The sequence below is a fragment of the Amblyomma americanum genome, chromosome 5 (genome assembly GCF_052857255.1).
Source record: "Amblyomma americanum isolate KBUSLIRL-KWMA chromosome 5, ASM5285725v1, whole genome shotgun sequence".
NCBI classification, from domain to species: Eukaryota; Metazoa; Arthropoda; class Arachnida; order Ixodida; family Ixodidae; genus Amblyomma; species Amblyomma americanum.
The window spans coordinates 197806813-197831189 of record NC_135501.1 but is presented as its reverse complement, the minus strand read 5'-3'; the positions used below and the strand labels follow the sequence as shown (position 1 = coordinate 197831189).

Here is a 24377-nt window from a genome sequence, read left to right as displayed (position 1 = left end):
ATAGCTGTGCTTTGGGACGCAAACTGGCTATCCTCTTGGCTGGAGTGCGACTTGTGGCAGTCGGGGATGTGGTCAGCAAGACCTTCTTTCTCCTTTTGCTTGAGGAGTTCTGCAGTGGTGGACCTTCTGTGCCCTAATGTGCCACGCAGTTTCATTATGTGTTTGTTGGTTGAGACAGTATTCACACCTTTTTCAAGAATTTCGTATCCCATAAAGTTTCATGGTCAGCTGCACATCCACATTGTTCTGTGCCAACTTTCTTGGCAAATGGCAAAGATCCCCTAATATCAAACTTACTTTTGTGCGTCAGTGTCCCGACGCATTTGTTAATGGAGCCGAAATTTGCACGCAGGACTCCATGTCGAGCGTCGACGCGCTGACCAAGAAGCACGCGCACTTCGAGCAGACCATGGAGACCCAAGGGGAGCGCATCAGCCACATGGAGGAGTTTGCCCGCGCTCTGGTACAGGGCGGCCACTACGACAGTGCCGCCATCCAGGCTCAGTGCGACGCCATCTGTGCCCGGCGCCAGCGGCTCAGAGAAAACGCGCAGCTCAAGCGAAGGCGCCTGGCCGAATCAAGGCAGTTCCAGCGCTTCCTGCGCAATGTCTATGAGGTCTGTGTGAAGCAGAAACAACTTTGCGTCGTTATTTGTTCTTTTCGTAGTCGTGCTTTATTTTGCATTCATAGCACATTTGCCTGCATAAGCAGCGAGGCCTACGAGAGTAGCAGTTTTTGCGTTGGTAGCTGGAAAATTTGTTTGGCCAAGTGCATGCATTGAAATTTGGAGGATCTTCAAGAAGCTGGTCACTTTTAATAGTTTACCCTTTCACGTGAAAATGGCTAAGTTTACAAACGGTAGTGGAGTACTTGAAGTTTTTCATGAACCGCAGAGCATATTCTTTGTGCCAACTAGGTCCTGTACCAAGGTGGTTTGTACTCGGTCCAGCACATCAAATGGTGCTGGCACCGTGAAATGGCAGGTACTGCGACTTAGGTGAATAGTACCCCCTTTATGGCCACAGCCGAATGGTTAAGTTGGGAAAGTTCGGTGGATAATTTAAACGAGGAGTCTTGTAAATTATGGTAGATCTTGTTGAAAGCAAACTTTTCACCTTTTCAAAGTGCATTTTCAGCCAGCATTAGGAACATCACTACCTTCAGTTTATAGTGCATACCTTCTCGTTTTACCTTTATCGGCTTTCATGTACACAGAATTTATCAACGCAATATTTTGAAACATTTAATGCATGTTTCAAAGCTACTGACAGAAACTCAGTCATGTCTGTCATGTGCATAAATTCCGCAGGTGGAGGCCTGGCTTAATGAGAAACTCCAGGTTGCCTGTGATGAGAACTACCGGGACCCTGTGAATCTTCCAAGCAAAACAAAAAAGCACGCGGCTTTCGAAGCCGAAATCCTGGCCCACCGCGGCCGTGTTGAGACCCTCCTCAACGAGGGGCAGCGGCTGGTTGAAGCGGACCACTATGCATCGAGCCAGATCGAAGCTCGGCTGGAGGCGGTGGAGAGGCTCTGGGTGCAACTGCTCGAGCACACAAAGCTGAAGAAAGAACGCCTGCAGGACTCTTACCAGGTGGGCTGCTTTTGATGGCTGTACTCATAACCGAAGTTAACTAATGCGTCAACACTGTCTTACGGTGAATTCACTTAGTTATGTAACGTTGCTTGTTAACTAACTAATGCATGAACACTGTCTTATGGTGAATTCACTTAATGTGCACAACTTTGCTTGTTTTTTTCATAGGCATTGCTCTTTAACTGGATGCTTGACGACTTGCAAACCTGGATGGATGATGTCGAAACCCAGCTTCAGTCAGAGGACCATGGCAAAGACTTGACATCTGTTCAGAACCTTCTCAAGAAGCAGCAGGTAAGAGCTCGGCAATGCCTGTTGGCAGCATTTAAAGTGTTTGTGGCCGCAGTTTAGCCTCAGCTAAATTAACGTGGATATTTTAGTGATTAATTGAAAAGTTAAGTGATTAATTTATTGGAATGTTTTTACACCAAGGTTAACCTATGTGGTTGTACTTTCTAAGCAGCATGTCTCAAAGCCAAAGTGTTTTGAGTTTGATGAACTACAAAAAGTCTTGAGTATGCAGTTCAGGACTTGTATAACCTCAGGTTGGCATTGATAATGATATGGCTGAGCTATTAGCTGTGAGGAAATAGGCGTTGAAGGCAGAGTGTTTTTTTACTTTCTCTGTGTACCTCTGTTTCTCATTGTTTTCTCTCCCGAAGCTCCTCGAGACCGACATCACGAACCATGCGGAGATGCTGGAGCAAGTGAAAGACCAGGCTGCCAACTTCCAGAAGCATGACCACTTCCTCAAGAACGAAATTCAGGAGCGAGCAGACAGCATCGTCAAACGGTAATGCGCCCACAGAAATATATGAAACGTTCCATGTTCAGCACACCGCTCATACTAACTGTATAAACTGTTGGAGTAGCATGTGAAGTGATAAACTCTTGTTAACGGTAATGTGTAGCACTTCGGTTTACAGTCTGTATGACACCATTGTGTAAGTTGCATCGTGTGATGTGGAGCCTTTTTTTTTTCTTTTTTGATAAGTTTAAGTTGCATGTTGTATAGGATCTGCTTCCAAAAATTTGGGGCAGTTAAAATTAACACCTATGTAATGGAAAATATGGTTTGGAATTTTCGGATTTCAGAATTGAAGGCCATGGACTCTGCAGAACTATTGGCAAGCTTTGGTGTGATGAAAAAATATGTTTCCACCTAATTGTAGCCTTTCTATAATATCACAATGCATCTGCATACATATTCGTAGCGATTGCAGTCACCTATATAAGCCTAATGAATTGTCTGGGACCGCTGTATTGGCGACTTGCAGCCGCATGAATTCCTAAAAATATTGACTTGACAGGTGTGCTGATGATTTGTGATTGTTAAGTTCTCGTTTGCATGGTCTTGCGTCGCAGAAAGCCTGGCTTAGACTGTTATTAAAGTGTTGGCTATTTTTTCTTTTTTGTCCTCATGTCCGCTGCACGCAGGTACACGTCGCTGCACGAGCCCCTTCAGATTCGCCGGGAGAACTTGGAAGAAGCCCTGCAGTTACAGCAGTTGCTTCGGGACGTGGATGACGAGATGTCTTGGATACGGGAGAAGGAACCGCTGGCCAACTCCACTGATCTCGGCACGAGTCTCTCCTCCGTGCAGTCACTGCAGAAGAAACATCAGGCAAGTTTATCTGCCACCCTTTGCATAGCCTCTGTCCACTGCAATAGACAGCCTGCCTCACTCTTTTCCTTGATGTAGATTAGGCTTAATTTGTGCTTTTTGCAGTTAATTTGTCGATTAATCTGCCCATTAGGGCTTACAAATTTGATGTCCTCTGATGGAGAATAGATGGAATTTGTGACATTGTGTTCAGCAAACAGTACAGGGTGACTGACATCCAGATGACTGCCTATTAAATGGCAGTGTAGTTAGTGGTGTACATTTGAAATTTAAAGAAAATTCAACCTGCCACTTGTTGATGAACATTTGTTACTGCAGCCGTTCATCTCGGGGCTGTGTTTAAATCTTTGTGGTGGCATATTTCCAGTGAATGACGGCATCGTAGATTCTGAGGAAACAGCCCAGTGATGTATGGTTACCAAATGCAGCTGGTAGCTAATGAAGATAATTGACATTCATTAATTAATGATGTAGTCTTAAGTATTGCATGTTAGTTGTAGTCCTCTTGGCAGTGTCATGGCATTAGGCCTATGACATGGCAGTAGCTAGGCCCAGTCGATGATCATGATGACTGTATTCTGCTTTCAACATCTTCCTTCTCGCAACACCAAAAGAGCCCCTTAATACCACCCTTGTTCTGTGTGGTATGGTGGCGCCACCTGCCAGCTAAAATGTACTTCACCTTGGAGTTGTGCTATGCATGCTCGGCTGACATTGTGCATGCGTTTTCGCAGGCGCTGGAAGCGGACATCCAAGCGCACGAACCGCTGGTCGCTTCGGTTGGGAGCAAGGGCCGGCAGATGATCCGCAGCGGCCACTTCGCCGCGACTGAGGTGGAGAAGAAACTCACAGAACTCCAGCTGGGCTGGGGACGGCTCAAGGATGCGGCCAGCGTGCGAAGGCTCCGCCTGCTTGACGCCCTGGAGTCACACACTGTAAGCACGCACATGGCCTATTGTTTCATTTGCTGATTTTTGACTGTAATAATGTTGTGGCAAGTCTAATGAGGAAGGTTCAAAAATTTGTATACTGTTAGGTAATACTGTGGTGTAGATCTAGAAGGAGAAGATTAAAGTGAGGTAGCATTGGTGGAGATGTAATGGTTTCATGATTATTTTGTTGGGTTACAGAGAGTCTGCACTTGATGGAAGGGACGGTAATAGCCCAAGATATAGTACGCGTGAACTAACAGCCAGTTTAGTTCCTTATGCGAAAGCGTAAGGAGCTTTGGCGTTTGGCGGTGTCATTGTTTTGTGTCACACCTGATGACGTCATCACTGACACATCGTGTGTGGTCATGTCAAGCATGTCATGTCATGACTCGTCGTCACTGAGTGAGTGTGATGTCACATGCCACGTGACGTCACCAAAGCGGATTTGCCGTCACTAACCGGAAGGGACAATCGGAAGTGACTTCACCAAACTGGAAGTGTTTGATGGGCTCCTTGTGCTCTCGGAACCCAAGCTGGGCGTTGTCTAGGTGCCTGCTAATTTTTATTTTGTGGTATTTCTTTTGCTGTTCAAATCAGCTCAACCCTTACCCTGTAGGCCTGATGGGAGTGTGGTAGAGGTCACTTCTTGACATCTCTAGAGGGAGATTTTTTTTGTATTTTGGCTTTAGTTATGATTTTTGCATGGATTAGGAGTATAGACCTTTCCATCAGGCGAGGGACATGTCGAGCTCCCCCTCTGTAAAGTGTTGCAAACCGGTTCCATTGCCACTTCCACCACGCTAGTGTGGTGTGCACACAAGAGCCCAGCAAGCAATGTGGCAGCGCCCAGGGAGCCTTTACTGGAAAGGTCTATATGCTTTCTGGATCAAGATGACCTGTGGCAAGAATTAATAAGAGAAATCAAGAAATTTGGCGGACATTTATTTTCTGGAACACATTTTGCGAGTTCATGGGTCATACCTTAGTATTGTACATAATTATGAGCGTGCATGTCTTTGCATATCTCAAAACTGTTGTGTAGCTGTTTTTTTTCTTTAATATTTTAGCATTTGTGGTTGCGCTGCATTCTTAAATTTTATTCCCCAGTTCTATAGTGAAGCTACTGAAGCTGAGGCCTGGATGGAAGAGAAGTTCCTTGTAGTCAACAGCCCAGACCTTGGGAAGGACGAAGATTCTGTCCTGGTAGGTCGAGTGATTTGGTCACCATTAGGACTACAGTCATGGCAGCAGTAACCGAGAATCGTGTTTTGCCTTGTTTAACTTGTGTTTAACTGAGCTATTTGTTTCATGGGACAACATTTTTCTTGCTTATATTTGGCTCTTTCAGTTCTTCAGTGCCTCCCTGATCATACGTGCTTAATTATAGTACCTTTCTAAAGTCGAAGCATGCACACATCTTGCCGAAGATTCTGAGGCATAATACAAGTCGTAAACTTTGAATTAGGCATTTGGAAAGTTATTTGTATGTAGACATGCACCCGCTAATTCTGTTGTCAAATATTTAAATTTTTTCTAATACATTATCTAGGATAATAAATGCATTGCTAAACTTTTTGCAGATTTCTTGGCATAAAAAGTATACCTATAATGTGAGTAAATGTGGTGTGTAGTCTTTCACGAAACAATACTGTGTTGAGAAAAATATATATATTTTTATTCTTTAAGCTGGTGTGATTTCTGCTTGTGCATGTGCACTGCAAATTAATTCATGTTCTATTAATTGCTACAAAATTCACTGATATTGAATAATATTGGATAGTATTGAATAATAGAAACTGTGCAAAAATTGAGCTTAATTTCTTAGTGTGTGATGTCACAGATAATATTCTATATTGATACTTTTTTTTCATGACCCAAGTCATTGCTGTAGACCTGAGTTGCATTTTCCTTGCCTTCATCTTGCTTCGTGGTGGTGCTTGTAAACCAACTTTCATGGATCCTTTGTAGATGAAGGGCTGCTTTTAATGTATTGAATTGGCACCTTCTTCAGGCACTGACGAAGAAGCTGGACGGTATTGACCGTGACGTCGACGGCTTCAATGCCAACATCACCCGGTTGATGAAGCAGAGCACAGAGCTTGTCGACAGGGGTCACTTTGACAGTGCCAACATCAGCGACAGAATGGCAAGTGCATCTCACAGTTTTAATGCGAAAGCATTAGACTTCCCATCATGGAATTTCATGTCCCGCGTTTTTCACAAAAGTTTCCAATTAATTGAGGAAGGTCACGTGACCTCGTGACATCATCAAAGCCTGCCCATTGTGTCAGGTTGTAACCTGCCCACCAGGTTGTTAGCTGCCTGGCCAGTGTAGCGCTCACATTGTGCTATTTTGTGTTTTGCATTGGTCACAAAGGTTGATGATTGGTTCCGAGGGCAATGACATTTCAAGGTCACATGACCATGATGCGATAAGTCAAAGCTTAAAAAAACACGGGGTAGCCGCAACCAGTAAAGGGCGAGACAAAGGGGTTGGGACTGGTTTTCAGTGTATTCACTCAGTGCATGATTCTATGTGTGCAAATACAGATGCGATGGCAGTGACAATGTTGTTTATATGATGAAACAACTGACGCAGACACAAACATGTAGCAGCAACGTTGCTTCTAATGTCATTGCACTCAACTCCTAAGGTAACTTAAGCATCCCCTAATTTTTTACTTTATTCGTATTAATTACTTTCCAAGACAGTTTAAAGTGTATTAGGTAGTGATATGGGTTCTAAAAACTTGTGCGCTGAAACATACTGACTTTACAGATATGGCAGGTTCCTTTTGTAGAAGGGTTTGCTGGAACTGAGCGATAACCATTATTTGTTTCCCACTCTTTATTACGTAGTTAACTACCAGCTATCCTCTCATTTATTTTGTTTTTATTGTGATAAAATTGTGTTTATCTTTTTTGTTGTTCTTTGCCAGTCTTTCCGTTCTTGCTCGAATCTTTCTGCAAGTATAACTCTTGCATGAGTTCGCACTCTGCGGAATGTGTAACGCCATACATCTGCCAAGATTTTGGCACAGTTGATATGAATTTTGGGATGATGCGAATTCGTAAAATTTCCTGGACGATGGCCAGACTGCATTGTGTGCTGTGACTAGAATTTCAGGTGTTACGAACGTTCTCCCCACCATTATATGAACGTGCGAGCCGTGACCGCACCCTCGAATGCTTATTGCGGCCCGCACATCGCCTACATACAATCGCCAGACACACGGTACGCACCGCAAACGCTCAATGGTGACCTACTACTGCAAGTAAATCCCATCAGCCATAAACAGATCTGTGTTAACGTATTTCCTATGCTTCTGCTTATGAATTTTGCTTGTTTTAGATGATACAAGTATTGTCTGCACCCGGTGAGATTTGCGTCATCGAGATTTTACTGTAAATATACCTCTAGAGTTAACTGCTGCATCAGTGAAGAAGTACTTTTTTAAATTCTACATACTTTCTGCTTTTGTTTCACATTGTGGTATTGTAGGGGCCACACGTCAAAGAATAGCAACTGTGAATCTTTTTTTTTTCTTTTCTGCCTGTCCTGAGCAGAAAGAGCTGGAAGATCTGTACACGAGGCTGAAGAAGCAGATTGCCGAGCGGCGCTGGAAGCTGTCCGAGAGTGCCAAGTTCTACACGTTCCTGCGGGAAACGGACGAAGTTCTGCACTGGATTCAGACGCAGACGGCCATCGCAGGCTCCGAGGACTACGGAACTGACCTTGAGCGTGTTGAAGTGAGCGAACACCTCGAATGTATTTCGCTTTAAGAGCCTACCTCAGACTGCCGTAGTCGCTAGCATTGAAAGTCTGCAGTGATAGACTGAACTTGGTTTGCGGAATACCTTAGGTATAGAAGGAGCTGCATTTATAACTGTTGCAGGTTTAGAACTTTTCCATGCTACGCATGCGTATTTGTTTGATGTGGCAAGAAAATGGCCAGCTTAGTTTTGTAGGCTTGCTGCTGTCGGGATGAGTGTTATAACCTTCATGTCATATGTTTTGTGCGCGTGGCTGGCTGAAGGCATGCTCTCACCTTTGACACCTACAGCACATATGTCATGATAGCTTCATGGTCATTCAGACTTCACATACGTTTTCAGAATGATGCGGAAATCCAATGCATGTGCAGTGTATCATACTTCCAAGTGCTGTATAGTTCTATCTTGTTTGTGTAATTGTCCTTATTGTTTTTGTAACTGTCAGGCTTCATGATATTCAAATTTTCTGGTATTTAGGCTTTCTTATTTGGTGCTCTGCAGTGGAGTTTGTGAGGTGGTGCTGCAATTAAGTTTTCAGAAATGCAGTGTTGGTGAGCGAACAGGCCACTGCATTTTGTAGTCATCCGCGCTGGGACAGTGCACAAAGCGTGAATAAACGACACAGACGTGACGTACGTGCATGTTGTGGGATGCAGATCCTGATGCAGAAGTTTGACGCATTCCTGACGACGCTGCAAGGGAGCGAGGACCGAGTGCGGCTTGTCCAGCAGCTGGGGCGCACCCTGATTGCCGAGCGCCACCCACAGAGTGAGGCCGTGGCCAAGCGCTGCGCCGAGGTTGCCAAGCTCTGGGACGAATGCAAGGAGTGCGCGGCCTCTCGGCAAGACGTGCGTTTCTCACTGGCTCTTTTATCTGTTTGCATTGGGTTGCTGCGAGTTTTTGCTCTGTTAATGTTCTAGCTCTCCGTAGCCTACCTTCAGGCTTTCGAGGAACCTTGAAGAATATTTGAAGGTGTGTTTCTCTTGGTTTTAAAGAAGCAGGGCACCCAAAGCCTATAGAAAAAGGAAATGGGAAAAATTCGAAGGCAGGGGTTTTTTTTTTGTATTTGTATTTAACAGTCATGTAATTTCTTGATACTGCACAGCCATTTGATGCATTAGCATTTGTGCATTCTCGCCAGTCTGAATGATTATTGGGGTTAGCGCTGGGTGCGCTATTGCTCTATTTTGTATCATATTTCACGTTCACTCTCCAGTCGTGTGTACAAAGACATCTGCACAATGTTTTATGTATGCATTTACTTCCAGCTCTTCAATTGCCATTAAATTGAAATTAAAATTTTCAGCCATGTCATCTGTTTGCTAGGTATGTTTGCTTCTTGAAAGAAGGGTCTTTTGTGTATTTTATTCACTAAAATATCAGTTAATTCTTGTTAGCCGGCATGCATTGTACTTGGTGGTGAGCTTGAGTTAGCGAGTTTGGTAGTGTCGATAGAGGTTTAAATGCGAAAGCACCTGTATATACAAAAATTTCGCTGCACATTAAAGAGCCCTCGGTGGTTGAAATCAGTGGTTGAAATCAGTTTGGAGTCTTCCCCTGTGGTGTACCTCCAAGCCCAGATTCGAAAGATGTTGCTCTGGCGTGTAAGAATCTATCAAGTAATGATTAACTCTCTGGGGTGTGTGGATATCATGAGCACGCAAACCACAAACGTCCATGACGGTTCATCTGGTGCCCATGCAGGCTCTGGCCGGAGCCAGGCAGGTGCACACGTTTGACCGCAATGCGGACGAGACCATCAGCTGGATCTACGAGAAGGAGGCAGTGTTGCTGAACGAAGACTTCGGCCAGGACATGGAGAGCATTCAGGCCCTCAGCCGGCATCACGAGGGATTCCAGGTGGGTCTCGTTTTGTTTTTTCATCGGCTGACGGGTTTTCGTTTCCCTCACAAACAAATCTTGGACTTCTCTTTTCAATTTGCCCTGTTTTCGTTCTGAAAACTTGCATTTGCGCAGTGCATGTGCAGGTGGCTACAAGCTTCAGGTCGAACTCAGTATGATGCCTCTGCATGCACTGTACTTTGCTTACTTTCGTTCCTTAGATGTTCGGCTTGGAGGTGGCTTAAGCTAGGTAGGTGTGAAGCACTCAGTCTGCGTGCTGTCATGCATTTTGGAACGCGATGCTCCTGCACTTCTTCACACCATCCCTTTTCATTCCGTTTATCCCTTCTCTTGTCAAGCAGTTTGTGTTTCCACTCGGAGCGAAGCAGTTACTGTGCCTTTCTTGTCTTTGTAACCTCCTCGACCAACACCATACAGCAGGAGCAAGAGACTAGCTCCAGCTGCAGTGTACAGCTAAAACTTTAGGCTATGGAACTCAACATGACATGAACTGCTTCACATGACATGAAACATGACATGAAAGATGCTTGACATGACTACTTGACATGACATGAAACATGACATGAACTGCTTCAGTGTCATTGCTCATGATTTCAACTTAACCGATCAGTAGTTGGCAGGAAACTGGTTGCATACCAGTGTCACTTTGCATGATTGAGATTGACTCATGAATCACTTATTTTTCAACTCATCTGTTTGTGCCCCACTCTTACCTAATTGTGCATTGTTGTTTTGCATTAAACACTGGTTTTAATACACAGAGAAACTTACTTGCACTTGGTGCACTCTGGTGTGCATCAAATTATGCTAACACCTGACCTGGGATTGTATGTTTGCGCAGCTGAGTTTACTCTCAAATTTTTTAGAAAAATTTTCTCTCGACTAAAATCTCAGTGAAAACTGCTCAAAGAGGAAAATTTTGACTTGAATTTGCAATTTGGGCACTTCTATCTTCCCTGTATATTGAGGAGCAGAATATCGCTGCACTTTTGTCTATACTTCGTTTCATATATAGCAGGCAATGCTGCGGAGGCTGTGGATGTAGTCCGTCTGCAAAACAATATGACTCTGCCGCGTATCATTTGTCCTTCTCGAATCCTCACTGAGTGTTTGAACAGAGTGGTGTAAAACTATGTGCTAGGACTTAAAATCACGGTCAAAACTACGAAGCGCTCAGTGTTCGGGCCCTATGACTACAATGTTCACCGAGTGTGAACTGCTTTTTATGTGCGGATTGAGTAAGAGCGATTGTCCCTATGAGCCATGTATAATACCACCACATGTCATTCTTGCTGCTAGAAGTCTCGATGAGTCACAGGATGAAAACATGGCAAAAGGTAAAACGAAGTGCAGGAGGTTGCCGTTCACGGTACTTGAGATTTTTCGCAATTGCATACATCGGTGGTCACTGTGGTTGTATGGCAAACTACTTTTTGGTCACGGACTTAGCCTGCGTGAACAGACACGCTAGCTTTGGCAGCGTTGCCAGCTGTGTACGAAATGGAGTATAGACCCTAAGGCGGGCCAGTTTGCCATTTGAGCTTTCCCCTTGTTGAACCTTGTCGAACACAGTAGAGAAATCATTGACTATTGCTTTTTCCTTGCATGGCATGCACACAGTGTTATGAAAATCTGTAACTAGTAGCGACATTCCAGTTACGGACTGGACTACAGCATGTAATCTGTGGCGACGCACTGATTACTTTGACCCTTTGCAGCGAGACCTAGCAGCCGTGAGGGAGCAAGTGGAGACCTTGCTTCGTGAAGCTCGGCGTTTGGCTGAGACGTTCCCTGACGCACGGGAGCATATCGAGGCCAAGCAGGATGAGGTGGCTGAAGCGTGGAGTGCCCTGATGAACCGATCGCGAGAGCGTGGCGAAAAGCTGCACCAGGCCGAGCAACTGCAGGCATACTTCGACGAGTATCGGGAACTCATGTGAGTCTTGAGCCTGTGCTTATCCACTTTTCGTAGTTCTTTCAACCCGCTACAATGAAGTCGCATTTCACCCTGCAAGTGTCATGCGGTTCTACAAATGGTGCTGCTTTACTTGTCCACTGCTTCACCTTGCTGCATTATGTTCATAAGGATGAAATGATTCTTCATTGGACCATAAATGTACTTTATCCTTTCACTTGAACCCGAAAGTGCTAGCCTTTCAATGCAGCTTATGTGAGCTTGTTTCTAAGAGCTAAGGAAAGAAAGTAACCCTGTCACGGCAATGCAAGCATGGCAGCAGTAATGTTTTATGCTCTTCTTGTTGTGGTTAAGATTGGAAAGAAGCTGACCTTCTTGCCATTTTCAAGGGAAGATCCTAACATCACAATTGGAATGGAACTTTCTCCATGTGATAAAAATAAGGAACGGATAGATGAAATTGTAGTGACAGCAACAGAACAGCATTTAAAGCACATGTGCAAAGCAAGGCTGCACACCATTGTGGGAAAAAAAAAAAGAATTAGGTTGTATTGTATAACGGTGATCACAAGGCATGGGATAGCTAACAATGCCAGTTTGTATACTTTCTTTTTGTTATTGTTTGGGTCTTGTGTACATGAGTGCACTGTTCAAAATGAAAATTTCAGTTAGATTCCAGCACTTGTGTACGTCGATTCTTTCTTCTTTGCTTGCCTGTTTTGTGTTGCCATCGGTCGCTCATTACTGCTTGGCGTGTTTAAGTTGTTGTCCCTCCTGCTTTTCGATATTTCAGGGCATGGATGAACGACATCACAGCACGCATCACATCAGACGAGCTGGCACGTGACGTGACTGGCGCCGAAGCCCTCCTGGCACGCCACCGTGAGCACAAAGCCGAGATGGACGCTCGTGCCGACAGCTTTTCGCGTTTCGTCGCCACTGGTGAGAAGATCATTGCCGGTGGCCACTTCATGGCTGAGGAGGTGCGGGACCGCATTCGGCGCCTCTCCGACTCACGCAAGACGCTCGAGCACACATGGGAGCGACGGCAAGAGGTCTACGACCAAAGCCTGGACTTGCAGGTGAGTGGTGGGTTCTTGAACGGGCTGTGGTGACAGCCATTAACTGGGAATCCGCTCGAAAAAAGGACAAAGAATAGTAAACTGACAGGGAGGAGAGTCTAAAGGAGAACAATTACGGTAGACTGGGCCATACCTACGCAAGGAGTCAGTCCCGCTCTGCTGCCTGCTTGTGGTTTGCTGGCGCATAATGTGAATAATATTTTCAGCTGCTTCCTCCTGGTATCAACATATGATAGGCGTCATTTAGAATCTTGTTGAACCTTTGGTGCATGTTTATGTGGTGGCTTTAATGAATACCGAGTGTTGCGTCACTCAGAGAAAATTGAAAAAAAATTATCCCGGTTTAACCGCTCGCTTGTTTGGGCTAAGATTTCTTACAGAAGTTGCATTTTGTGGAAAATTTTGATTTATACAACGTTTGGTTTGGGTACTTGCCTGGATCGGTGAAAATTAATAGAAAGTCTGCGTTGTATACGGCGGCACCGGATCATAAAGGACGCCTTTGCACCAGCTGTGCCAGCAGCAGTGCCAGCAGCACCGTCTCCCACCCCCGAAAGGCTGAGAAGCGCTCTTTGTGTCACGTCTCGCATTTGTCTGCTTTTGTCATTCTCCTGCCGACAAGCACTGCCGCTGCTGGTACAACTGTTGCAAACTATCTTTTTGGATTGGCGTCACCGCATGCGGTGTGGAATTTAAATTCTCACCGACTCAGGCAAGTACCCGACTCAAACATAGTGAAAACTACCACTAAATCCCACCTCTGTGCAAAATTTGAACTTGAACAAATGAGAGCGCTAAGGCTGAGAAAATTTTTCTTATGTTTGTGTTTGTGTTCCCAGTATGTGAACCTGTGATAAAAACCATTTGCATGCAGAGCTGCTGCCTGTATTGATTAATTTTCACTTTTATGTTAGGCATTTGTATTTTTTTGATAGGCTTAAAGAAACTGGTTTAGTAGTTTCCAGCACCTGCATTTGACTGAGGCTTCCTAGTGCCTGCATACCAAGCTAGTCCTTGTGTGTTCCAGCTGTTCCTCCGTGACGCTGACCAACTGGAAACCTGGCTGGCAAGCCGAGAGGCATTCCTCCGTGACGATGACCGTGCCGACTCCATCTCGGCAGTGGAGGAACTGATCCGCAAGCACGATGACTTCATGAAGACTGTCGAGGCCCAAGAGGACCGCTTCGACACAGTCAAACGCATCACCAAGGTACGCTCTTGTGCAGTTGGGCTGAATCGGTTAGCAGAGCCAAGCTCTTTGATGATCAGATTATAGTAAAGTCGGATGCCACTCTCACGTCATCCACCAGGCAGCATTTGTGAGAGGTTTTACTGTGTATAATTGCCACATATAAGTCAAAGGCCGGCCTTTTTTCTTTTTCTTTTAATGAAGTGACCATCTGAAATGGGAGGGGCTCGACTTAGATGCAAAGACAACCTATTTGCAGGGTCTAAGGTAGTTTCGGACAAGTTGCGGGTGGCTTGCGCCTCGTGCCGTTTCCGCCAGGATCCATGGAGCTCTATGTGTCAGGAAAAGAAATGAAAATTCAAACAGCTTGCCATTTACCCGGCTCGCTCGTGCTGATATTCGCTTGCACTGTTGAACAATAGACAGTGTGAGAGCAAAGTTCTGGTGACTTCCGGAGCATGCATCATGCCAGAATCTGAAACTACAGGACTGTTTGCAGTCTGGTTTTCCGCTTACCAGGCTTGTCATCTGGGCCACACGTGATTGTTGGAAGTGTGCCATTTTATTGCCTTTGATATATATACTAGCTTTCTGACTATGCCGTTTTGCATCTGTTACTTTGAGCTGCGCCCGTGCTGCAATGCTGCGGGAAACTGGAAGCTACACAACAAAAAATTCACTAAAGACGCACATCTTAACATCTTTTGCCTTTGGCTAGCCAGGATGACGGGGGGTGAGCAGCAGCAGTGACTTTATTTGGAGTCAACTTTATTTTTCGGGAGGGCGGGGGTGGGGGCTGGGGGGGTTGGGGCTAGAGTTTAGTGAGGTATAAAACTTTTTCCCAAGCAACTTGATAGCCAAAGCGTTTGTTCGACATTGAACTGTGTGGAAGGCTTGCTCATGTGCATTTGTCACAGTCCAAGAAACGCATTTCTGGAATGTTGTAAAGCGATCTGTGGCCGCCACTTTTGAATCCTTCGATAGAAATTGCAAGCACTGACAGGGCTGCAGATGTGTACTGAGCGAAAGTACAAATCGTTTTTTGATTTTTTATTTATATTTCTATCATCCTAATCTATTGCTTTTCCCTTGCCGCAAATTTGTGCTCTTTTTCTTAAACATCCGCGGTGGCCGCACACTTCTGTCAGACCAAGCACAGAGATAGGAACATTGCGAGAATTTCTCTATGTGCGCTTTATGAATGTTATGCTGAAACAAATTTTAAGCCTGTTTTGAATTTTTGGTCAGCCATGAGTATTTTTGTCGTGATCTCTTGCTTCCTGATTTGTTTACCTTTGTGGACACCTCAGTTGGAAGAGGCATTCAAGAGGCTGAAGCAGGAAGAAGAGGAAATGTTCCGAGTGGAGGAACAGAAACGGGAGCAAGACAGGGTGGACGCCATGAAGCGCAAGGAACACCAGAGGATTCTGGATGTGAGTTTGACATGGTGTACATTTGTTGTGAGGTGACAGCTGAAAGATATATTTCAAAGAATCTGAAGGAGTGGGCAGGCTTGGCGTAGTGATAAGCATTACATGCTAAAATGCGACCCAGTCCTGTCATTGCATTGTGCTAAAGAGGTTCATCACTCATCTTTATTCGCATCTAGAATGGTTAGATTGTTCAAGCAAGGCAGAGTCTGTTGCTGCAAGTACTACAGCACCAACGTAAGCAAAAATGTAATCTGTTGTAAAGCATCAGCAAAACTGATAAGTCAGTGCCTGTGTACTGGAACAGTGATTAAAAAATTGGGTGAGAGAGCATTAACTTTTTTTCTTCTTCAGATGGCTTCGTTTTCTTAATATTCCAATCAGTTTCTATAATTTGCTCATCATGCAATCTCATGTAATCATCATGTTTACAGCTTCCCTTGTTTATCAGCATTGTTTCATTGAGGAGTCAGCAGTATCTGGCGTACTCTGAGTAAACCACCTGTCTCTTCCAAAGTCATAAAAATGTATTGGTTACAGCATGATGCACCAGTTTACAGTTGTTGTCTAATTTATTCCTTTATTATTTATTTATTTTTTTGTAGGAGCGCATGCGTGAAGATGGCCTTCGCCGCGGAGCCCTGGACTCTTCTCAGCTAAGCGCTGAAAACAACGGTGAACTTGCCCCATCGTACGTTGGTGGCCTGGTCAAGTCACCATCCCAGAGGTCGCTGGACAGTGACCGTAAGGCCATGAGCACACTTGCCACTCCTGGAGCATCACCAGTGAAACGGGCCGAGAGTATGAAGGTGAGTTTTTGCTTCTGTTCATTCATCATCTTTGCAGGATGCACAGTAGAGTAATGCACTGATGGGGTTGCCAACCTTGCAAGGAGTGCAGGGACAGATTAAAGGGGAAGGCAACCTCTCTCTTTCGAGAACATTGGCCCGTATTATTTCACCACAGAAAAAGTTCAGAAACTCATCGCACAAATAGGATTACCGCCCCTCCAAGTGCTACCCCTGGAATCAGTCTCTGTTCATGGCATATTGATGTGGCAGTTTGATGACCTCTGTTGTTTTTGGGCCTGTCGCTCTGCTTTCAGGTGGAATTGGGCAAGAAGTTGAAGCGCACTCCCAGCTTCACCACACGTCGCCGAGCCCAGAGTTTCCGGCGCTCGCGCACTGCCGCCGGTCTGCCGGCTGTGGAGATGGAGGGCTTCCTGGACCGCAAGCATGAGCTGCAGTCTGGAGGCAAGAAGGCCACCATGCGCTCGTGGAAGACCTTCTACACGGTGCTGTGTGGTCAGCTGCTCTGCTTCTTCAAGGCAAGTCGTCCTTGTCTTGTAGTACTCTGCCCTGACAGTGTGTTCCCCCTTTCTCAGTGGTAAAAGTGTAGTGCCGCTTTTACTGCACAGCACATCATGAAGTGCCACTTTCGACAGTGCCACTCTAGACTCGCAATAGAGGGGTGTGTTTCTTAAGAGTTTATGACGTGACAATCACTAAAACATAGGTGCTCAAAGGTTTTAATTTTTCAGATTTCAGTAAATGATATTGTTTCGATTTTGTTCACTCCTAAACATAAGTGAACAGTTGAACTTGATTGTAACAAAATTTTAAAAACTCCCCGATATTTTGTTACATCCATATTTTTGTATATGCAGTTTTCACATGAATACTCGGGAGGACAGTGCAAAACGAAAACAAAATAGGAAATAAATGTAGGTGAAAACACCTTGAGAAATTTACAGTGACCCCTCTGTTGAGGTCGTAAACACAGAGAAACATTTCGCAGTACTGCAGCGGCAGCCGCCACCACGGTTTGCATAGCACGGCTACGATGGGGTGCAGAGAGCGGGGGAGTCTGAAGCCCCACACCTAGGCTAGAGGGGAGCGCGCGCAGTTGTACCAGCTTTGCTAGATCTAGACCGGCTGCGAAGACACCCGGTTCATTCACGTTCCCGCTCTCGGTCCGCCCGTCACCATTGCCTCAGGAAACGTACTCTTCACCTCGCATCGCCGGCGCGCCGACATTCTCCACCATCCTCACTCCCGACGTGTGACAGCCATCGACAATGGAATCTGTTTTACAATCCTGAAACTTTAGCAAGGCTTTAGCCAAATTTTCAGTAACTAGGCAATAGCTAGCAAACAGTCAGCACAGCGAGTTCATTATATCAAGGTCAACCGCCACGACACCTTTTTATGTGGAGGTCCCAAAACGCATGCACTTCTATGGGGGCGCTGTTAGGAAATTGAGAAACTTCGTAACATTGAGGAATTTGCTGTGTGGGGGTTTGCTACATCCAGGTTTAACTGTAATTTGAGGATCATGTCACAAGCATGAGCTGCTTGCACTGCCACAGAAAGACTGATGTCTCGCCTTCTTCAGTTCCATGGTGTGCATGCACTACCTGGCCATGCTGTACCTAAGTGTTGGAGATTTCAGTTTCGTGTACTGAACACAATAGTTCACTATAAATGTGCTATCTAGAAACTCTTTTTCAGTAACAAAAAGCAGTCAACTCAAATTTTTAGCCAAATGTAACGGTTTCCGAATGGCAGCAACCTTGTTATTACTGGCACTTTATTTTACTTTCAATACACCTTTGTTATGCCTACACATGTAGATGGAGTTATCGAGCAGTACTTTGTCAGAGTGGCACCAAGTTTGCCCGGCAATGCTCCTGACGTGAGTTGTGGCAACGTGGATCGGTCCTTGCTGGTCACATTTTGGCCAGCATGCCATCTTTTGAGTTTCTATGTGTTTCGCCATACTCTGTCATCAGCTGCTGGAGGTGATTGTCAACTGGCAGCTTGTATCCTTGTAGTATCATTGCTGTAGGCAACTGACCAACACAGAATTATACACGGACCATTTTAGAGGCCATAATCTGCTTCTTGATCCCATTTTGGAAGCCTGCCATGGGTAATCAGCACCACCTTTTAATTTGTAGTTCTCTGTTCCACACCCCATTCAGGACAAAGAGGGCTTCATGGAGAGCAATGCAGCGTCGCCACCCATCAGCCTGCTGCAGGCACAGTGCTCCAAGGCCAGCAACTACACCAAAAAGAAGCACGCCTTCCGACTGAGGCTGGCCGACGGCGTCGAGTTCCTGTTTGTGGCTAACAGTGAGACGTCCATGAGTGACTGGGTCAACAAGATCTCCTTCCATGCAGCACTGCCACCTAGCTTGCAGCTGCTCAGTTACGACGAAGCCCGTAAGAGCACTGGTCTGGGCACAAGTCTGAATGCCTCAGGTAAGCGCGGGGGCATTCAGGAGGGGGTTGTTATGTCTTTGTTGCCCAGATGTTTATAGCCACATCTTGCACATCCCACCTACGTCGTCGCTGCTTGTCACTGCATGCGCCTCTTGTGTACTCTGTGCATGCTGCACTAGTCATTCCTTGTTTATGTGCATGATGTGTGTCTGACGTTCGTTTTGTCCTTGCTGCTTTTGCATGTAAACTGACCATCACACTCAAATGCCTCATATACTGAAAGCAACGATAGTATGTGAAGGGTTACTGAACCATATAAACTCGCACAAGATGACTTTGATTCATTTATTAAATCTGCATTTACAGCTTACCATAGTTGAAGCTGACAGATTTCACCTGTATTGTAAGCCCTGTTGAAAGAGTGCCATATCTGTATACGTTTTTGCAGTTTCTTGTATTTATGAGCGCATATAAAAAGCAGATATTAAGTGGACTAGACTGCCAGACACCTCACTTTGAGCACTTCTTCATCCCCATTTGGCATTCCGTACTTCTCACATGCACCGCTCTTGACCCGGCACTGCTAATGTGCAGCCTAACACCGCAATGCTTCGCCATAACACCGCACTAGCAACATAACGTCGCACTGATTCAAAACATTACATGGTCTTGACTGGGGGAGCGGAGGTTGTTTTTCTTCAATGCCTTTTGCCTTTACGCTGCTTTTGAAGTGAACGCTTGCATGTATGGAGCATAAGGGAAAAAATCAAAAGAGCACCCCTTGGCACAGTACGGCTTTTCTTCGTCTTGGGTTGTCGGCAAGTTCTCTCTCTGTCTCAAACGCGACATGGATGGAGGCTGTACCGCCACATGCTGCATGTTCTTCGTCTTGACTCGGGCTTCTCCTCACCACTTCGAAGCGGAACTTCTGTCTCTCATCGCCTGCGTCATCCCGAAAACATTCACCATCTGTGGCTGACAAGAACGGCTTGTCGTGGCAAGCTTGTCGTTGCTGACTGTGCCACCCTTTTCTTTCTCTTCCCGCTTCTGTCTACAATCTGCTGTCGCGGCAACGCCGTTGTCACACCACCAGCACCGAACGTGTCGCACCGACCGCCTTCATCAGCGGACAGCGACACGAGTGGAACGCCATTGGCTGACAGGCGAAGACGAGACCAGTCGTCCACACCCAGTCCCTGCTCCTCGCCGGAAATGAGACACTCGGTGGTGTCGTCCCACCCTCAGGGTGCCGTAACCGCGGCAACCTCACAGCCAGCGCCACCATTGGTGACAAGAGTTGAAAGAGAGAAGCCTCCGATCCCACCCCGAAATTCATCCATTCGTTCGTCGTCGGTCGACGTTCCAGACAGCTCAGCCTCGTCGGTCAAGAGCAAGATTCAGATGTTTCAGCAGTCGGGAGGACACAACGCTACGGTTCCCTCACCTCAGTCCTACTCCAGCACACTGCCATCAAGAGGCAGCTCCCATGCTGGTATGGACGCTGGTTCCTTGGAAAGCATTTAGTCACTTCCAAAGCTGGCTTTTGCCCGCACTTCAAGTTAGGGCCCCTGGTCGCTTGTCTGAAGCTCTCTCGGCTGGTTCACTTGCCCACAGACTGCTGTAGCAAGTTGGGTTGCAGAGCCGACATCTTAGACGTCTGTTAATTTTAAACATTCATGCTTCCTCACGAGCTCCAGTAATGAAGAACCGTTAAGAATTGCCTCAGATTTGGCCATCTATAGATACCAGTTTCTCTTGGAACTGTTGACGAAGGATTAATATATATTAAAAAAAAAAGTGACTTGGCTTGGGAAGGTCAGCTTGGAAAAGCACTCAGTCATATTAATAGCATCTGAATTGGCTTGGTTCACAACTTTTGTAGACCTTGGGAAACTTAAAATGGAGTTCATCCAACAGCGGGTTTTCCAGGCCTGCTAATGGATGCAGCTGCAACGGTGTGAGGGCTCTATAGGAATTTGAGAACCTTATTGGCTCTCCAGAATGTATAGTTGAAATAGGACAGACTTTCTCATTGCTAACACTGTTCAAAGCTGTTGGCAAATAATGACTAGCCTTCCACCACCATTCACTCATTGAGGCCATGCTAAGGCCTTCAAAGATCTGCCGCCTAAAATTTTCAAAATGTGTATGTGTAGATCACACTTGGGGTGTCAGCCCGCAGAAAGAAATATGAAAATCTACAGGGTGTGTCAGGAAAGTAATGCAATTTTATCCATAGAAAAAAATTTATTCAAAATATTGTTACAAAGTTTTAAAATTTTTCGAATTAGTCCCCTTTGGCACCTGCGCATTTCTGCCAGCGAGTCTGCCATGCACTGTGCACATCCTGGAAGGTGTCGACAATTTCTCGAGCACATCCACATACTTACGATGTCGTGCACGGTTGTTTTTGGAATACTGAGAGCCTCTGCTATCACTTGCACGCTTATTCGACGGTCGGTGTTGAAGAGATCACGAACACGAGACTTATTTTCGTCACTTTTGCTCGTTGATGGCCGTTCAGAGCGGGATTCATCATCGCCGTCTTCACAGCCCGCCTTAAACACCTTCAACTACCTTTAAACTTGAGAATATGACAAAGCAGAATTCCGGTAGGCTTGGTGAATCATTTGGTAGGTGTCGGCAAGACTCTTATTGAGTTTAGCGCAGAACTTGATCGCATCCTATTGTTCGCGTGCGGATGCCATCGCAAGTCGTGACACAAGCACTATCAGTAGGTCCACAGAAACAACGATCCTGACGATCGCAGTGCTTGGAGCAGACTGTGCTAGATAGTGATGAAAACCTAAAAGTCCCCCCAAACTAACCCAAACGATCCGAGCACGGTAGGGCTGATAGCAGCGCCTGAAAATAAAAAAAAAATTGCATTACATTCCGGAGACACCCTGTATTTTCAGCGGTGAACAGCTATGTTCGAGTGGACGCACACAGGTTGTGCAGAATGTTAGCGTTCTTTAAAAACTTATAAAATAGTCAGCTAATGTGTATCTTTACGGCATTCGTAAAGATATACAACTGTCACCTTGTCGTGAAGCTTAGGCCTGCCAAGCTGAAATGGGTGCACACTTGTCTCAGGTTCACAACCTCCTAAACAGTCCAAGTTATGAACTATGTCAGCTAAAAAAAAAAAAAAAACAGTGGCGCAAAACAAGTGTTGGGTGTATTGTGTCTGGTTTCTCAGCTCATTTAGAGCTGTAAGATGGTGCGAATATGCAGCCTTTGCACTATTCCTGCAGCAAGCTAAGCAAGCACTAAGCTGCTCACGCTCTCCTATTGCCTCCCTTGCACCTACCACCGCTTTGAACCCCAGCCTAATTGAGTCAATCCTCTTGCACATGTTTTCTATTTGTTATGTGCCTTTTTTACAGTCCAGGTGAAAATATCAGACCAGTCAAACTGCTTTCTTGAGCCGTTTTGAAGCGGTAGAATCGTCTTTGCTGGCTACAAGTGGGAATGGGGTAATAATCTAGTCAAACTGCCAGATCCAGTCAAACATGTCTTTTTTTCTTGTTACCTAGGGAACGGTAGCTTGCCATGGGGTTGTGACTGTCACTCTTTGTTCATGTGCTGTGCTGCAATGTGCACGTAGTCATAGATTTTGCATCCAAATAGTGGCATGTAGCATGTATCTAGTTATTTGTTTCGTTGTGTCGGAGTATACAGTTGACTGTCGATAATTGGAACTCAAAAGGGTGCCATAAATTTGCTCGAATTGCACCGAGTAAAAATTAGCTGGGGCCTTTTCAGCACACTCTGTATTGACAGGACCAAAGTAGCACGTCAAATTAACAAGTGTCTCATCGTATGGGAGCAGTTAAGCATAGCAAGAAAGGAGACATTCTTGTTGCTACATCTCGCGCTGTTTTGGTTCAGTTATTGTAAAATAAGGCTCACTAAAATAAATCCTCAGTGTTGCCAGTTTAAGCTGAAATGACTCAGCAGAATCCTCCCAACTTAAGACTAAGTACTGTATTGTATTGCCGCGAGCAAGTCTGAAGTTTTTTTGTTGTTTTTTTTCCAAGAACGGCCATCTGATTTTGGGGGGCCGACTTATACATGGCAATATATATGGCACTTAATGCTGAATAAGGCATGCAGCAGACGTTTCTGCTACAGTACTGTGCTGTAGTAGCTACTGAGCTTGGATTGCTCAAGTGGTGAGCTTAGGCACTACAAAGGAGCGGCCTCAAACGAGCGCACAGGTTGGATTCTACCCAGACAACTTTGGTCCCGCTTTGCCCTCTGTGGTTCTGCTGTATGAGCTTGAGCCACATAGCCTGAGCCAATGAGCCGCATATCATGTCTCTGTTGTCTTAAAAGCTTTTTCTGTTGTTTGTAACATACCTAATTTAAAATTGCTACTCGCAAAAGATAAACTTTTTTTTTAAAGGCAGAGAACAGAAACTGGCGAGTTAGGTTGAACATTTCTGTTCGCCCTGTCACCCCGATGGTTACAAGAAGCCTAATGTGAAAAGGTGTGGAAATAGTTACACCATGCATTGTTTCTGCATGGATTGAACTTATGGCTTTCTCGAATAACTAATGCACAGAGCACGCCTCCATTGCAAGTGTCTATGTCTATGGTTTACTTTATATCATTGCTTCATTGTGTACTATGAGACTATATTTAACCTGTGAAGATCGATGTAGCTTCCTACCTTGTGCAAGTTTGGGAACTACCATCAAAAATTGTTAGCTTGACACCAGTGTTGCTCAGACGGGTTTGTTCTGTACCATTCAGAGGCGCTATTTTGGGTACTGTTTGCATAGACAGCCACTGAAGCAATGGGTAGATTTGAGCTAGTTGGTATAGAAGTTCAGATAAAGATGGCTCAGTGGACAAAGGAGGAAAAAGACAGCGCAAGCCCTAGTCCCTAGACAGAAATGAGGATTTGATTAGAATGTGCAGAACTTTTATGCATTTTTTTTTCTTTATAGTGTGCATTTATTTTTCTTTGGCTGTGTGTACGAGTTCTGTGTGTTCCTATTAAACTATCAGTTGAGAGCAGCGCTCGTGATGCCTTTTCCCTTCTTTGTCCATTGTCTAATCTCACTGCACCTGTTCAAAAAGGGAAATCAGCACTGGGAACGTGCATTAATCACTTCGACTTTCGGCACACAGGCAACCTCCTAGCAGAAGAGGTGGCTAACAGGTCTTCCATAGATGGCTACTCGCCACAAAATGCACACAACGGTTATGGAAGCCGTCCTTCGTCCATGATTGGAACACCGCCCAGCACAAACCGAACTTCTGCGGATGGCTACAGCTCAAGTGGTCTTGAAGGCAAGTGGATTTGTGTCCCGATTTTTCTTGCTGGCGTTGTATACAGTCTGTACGTAGTTCTGTGCATAGGCAGGGGCAGGGCTGTATTTCGATTCTGTTGCTTTCATGGAAATCATTTTTGGCGGAAATGATCAGTCTACTTTTCGTGCATCTATCAAGCTGGCATCATTAATACGAAGGGTCAACTCAGTGTGCAGGGGAAACACTGTAATGCCTCTGACCGTTAACATTGATATTCACCATCCTTGATCAGGTGCACCAAGCATGTTTCATTATAAAGGGAATGCATTGTTTTTATGCACGGGCATGCACTGCCTAGGCGCATGAATGAGCAACATTCTCTCGACACAGCAAGAGGCATGTGTTCGTGTCTATACATAGCTGTGCTTCTGTGATGTACTGTGAAAAATGGTGCACCATGTGCAATAGGTAGGTGCTGTTT

The 24377-nt window shown here is 45.3% G+C and overlaps 1 protein-coding gene across 1 annotated transcript in view; it reads left to right on the top strand.

Moving 5' to 3' along the window:
• Nucleotides 1–24377, top strand: part of kst (spectrin beta chain, non-erythrocytic 5 kst) — a 214894-nt gene that overhangs the window by 185700 nt on the left and 4817 nt on the right. The window contains exons 58-77 of the mRNA XM_077666319.1: nt 353–616; nt 1310–1594; nt 1766–1891; nt 2260–2390; nt 3035–3221; nt 3956–4156; nt 5261–5356; nt 6165–6299; nt 7721–7903; nt 8584–8775; nt 9632–9787; nt 11509–11726; nt 12499–12787; nt 13815–13997; nt 15287–15409; nt 16012–16215; nt 16512–16733; nt 18390–18669; nt 19724–20122; nt 23774–23935. Coding sequence (XP_077522445.1) covers nt 353–616; nt 1310–1594; nt 1766–1891; nt 2260–2390; nt 3035–3221; nt 3956–4156; nt 5261–5356; nt 6165–6299; nt 7721–7903; nt 8584–8775; nt 9632–9787; nt 11509–11726; nt 12499–12787; nt 13815–13997; nt 15287–15409; nt 16012–16215; nt 16512–16733; nt 18390–18669; nt 19724–20122; nt 23774–23935 — 4036 coding nt within the window. The remainder of the gene's footprint in view (nt 1–352; nt 617–1309; nt 1595–1765; nt 1892–2259; nt 2391–3034; nt 3222–3955; nt 4157–5260; nt 5357–6164; nt 6300–7720; nt 7904–8583; nt 8776–9631; nt 9788–11508; nt 11727–12498; nt 12788–13814; nt 13998–15286; nt 15410–16011; nt 16216–16511; nt 16734–18389; nt 18670–19723; nt 20123–23773; nt 23936–24377) is intronic.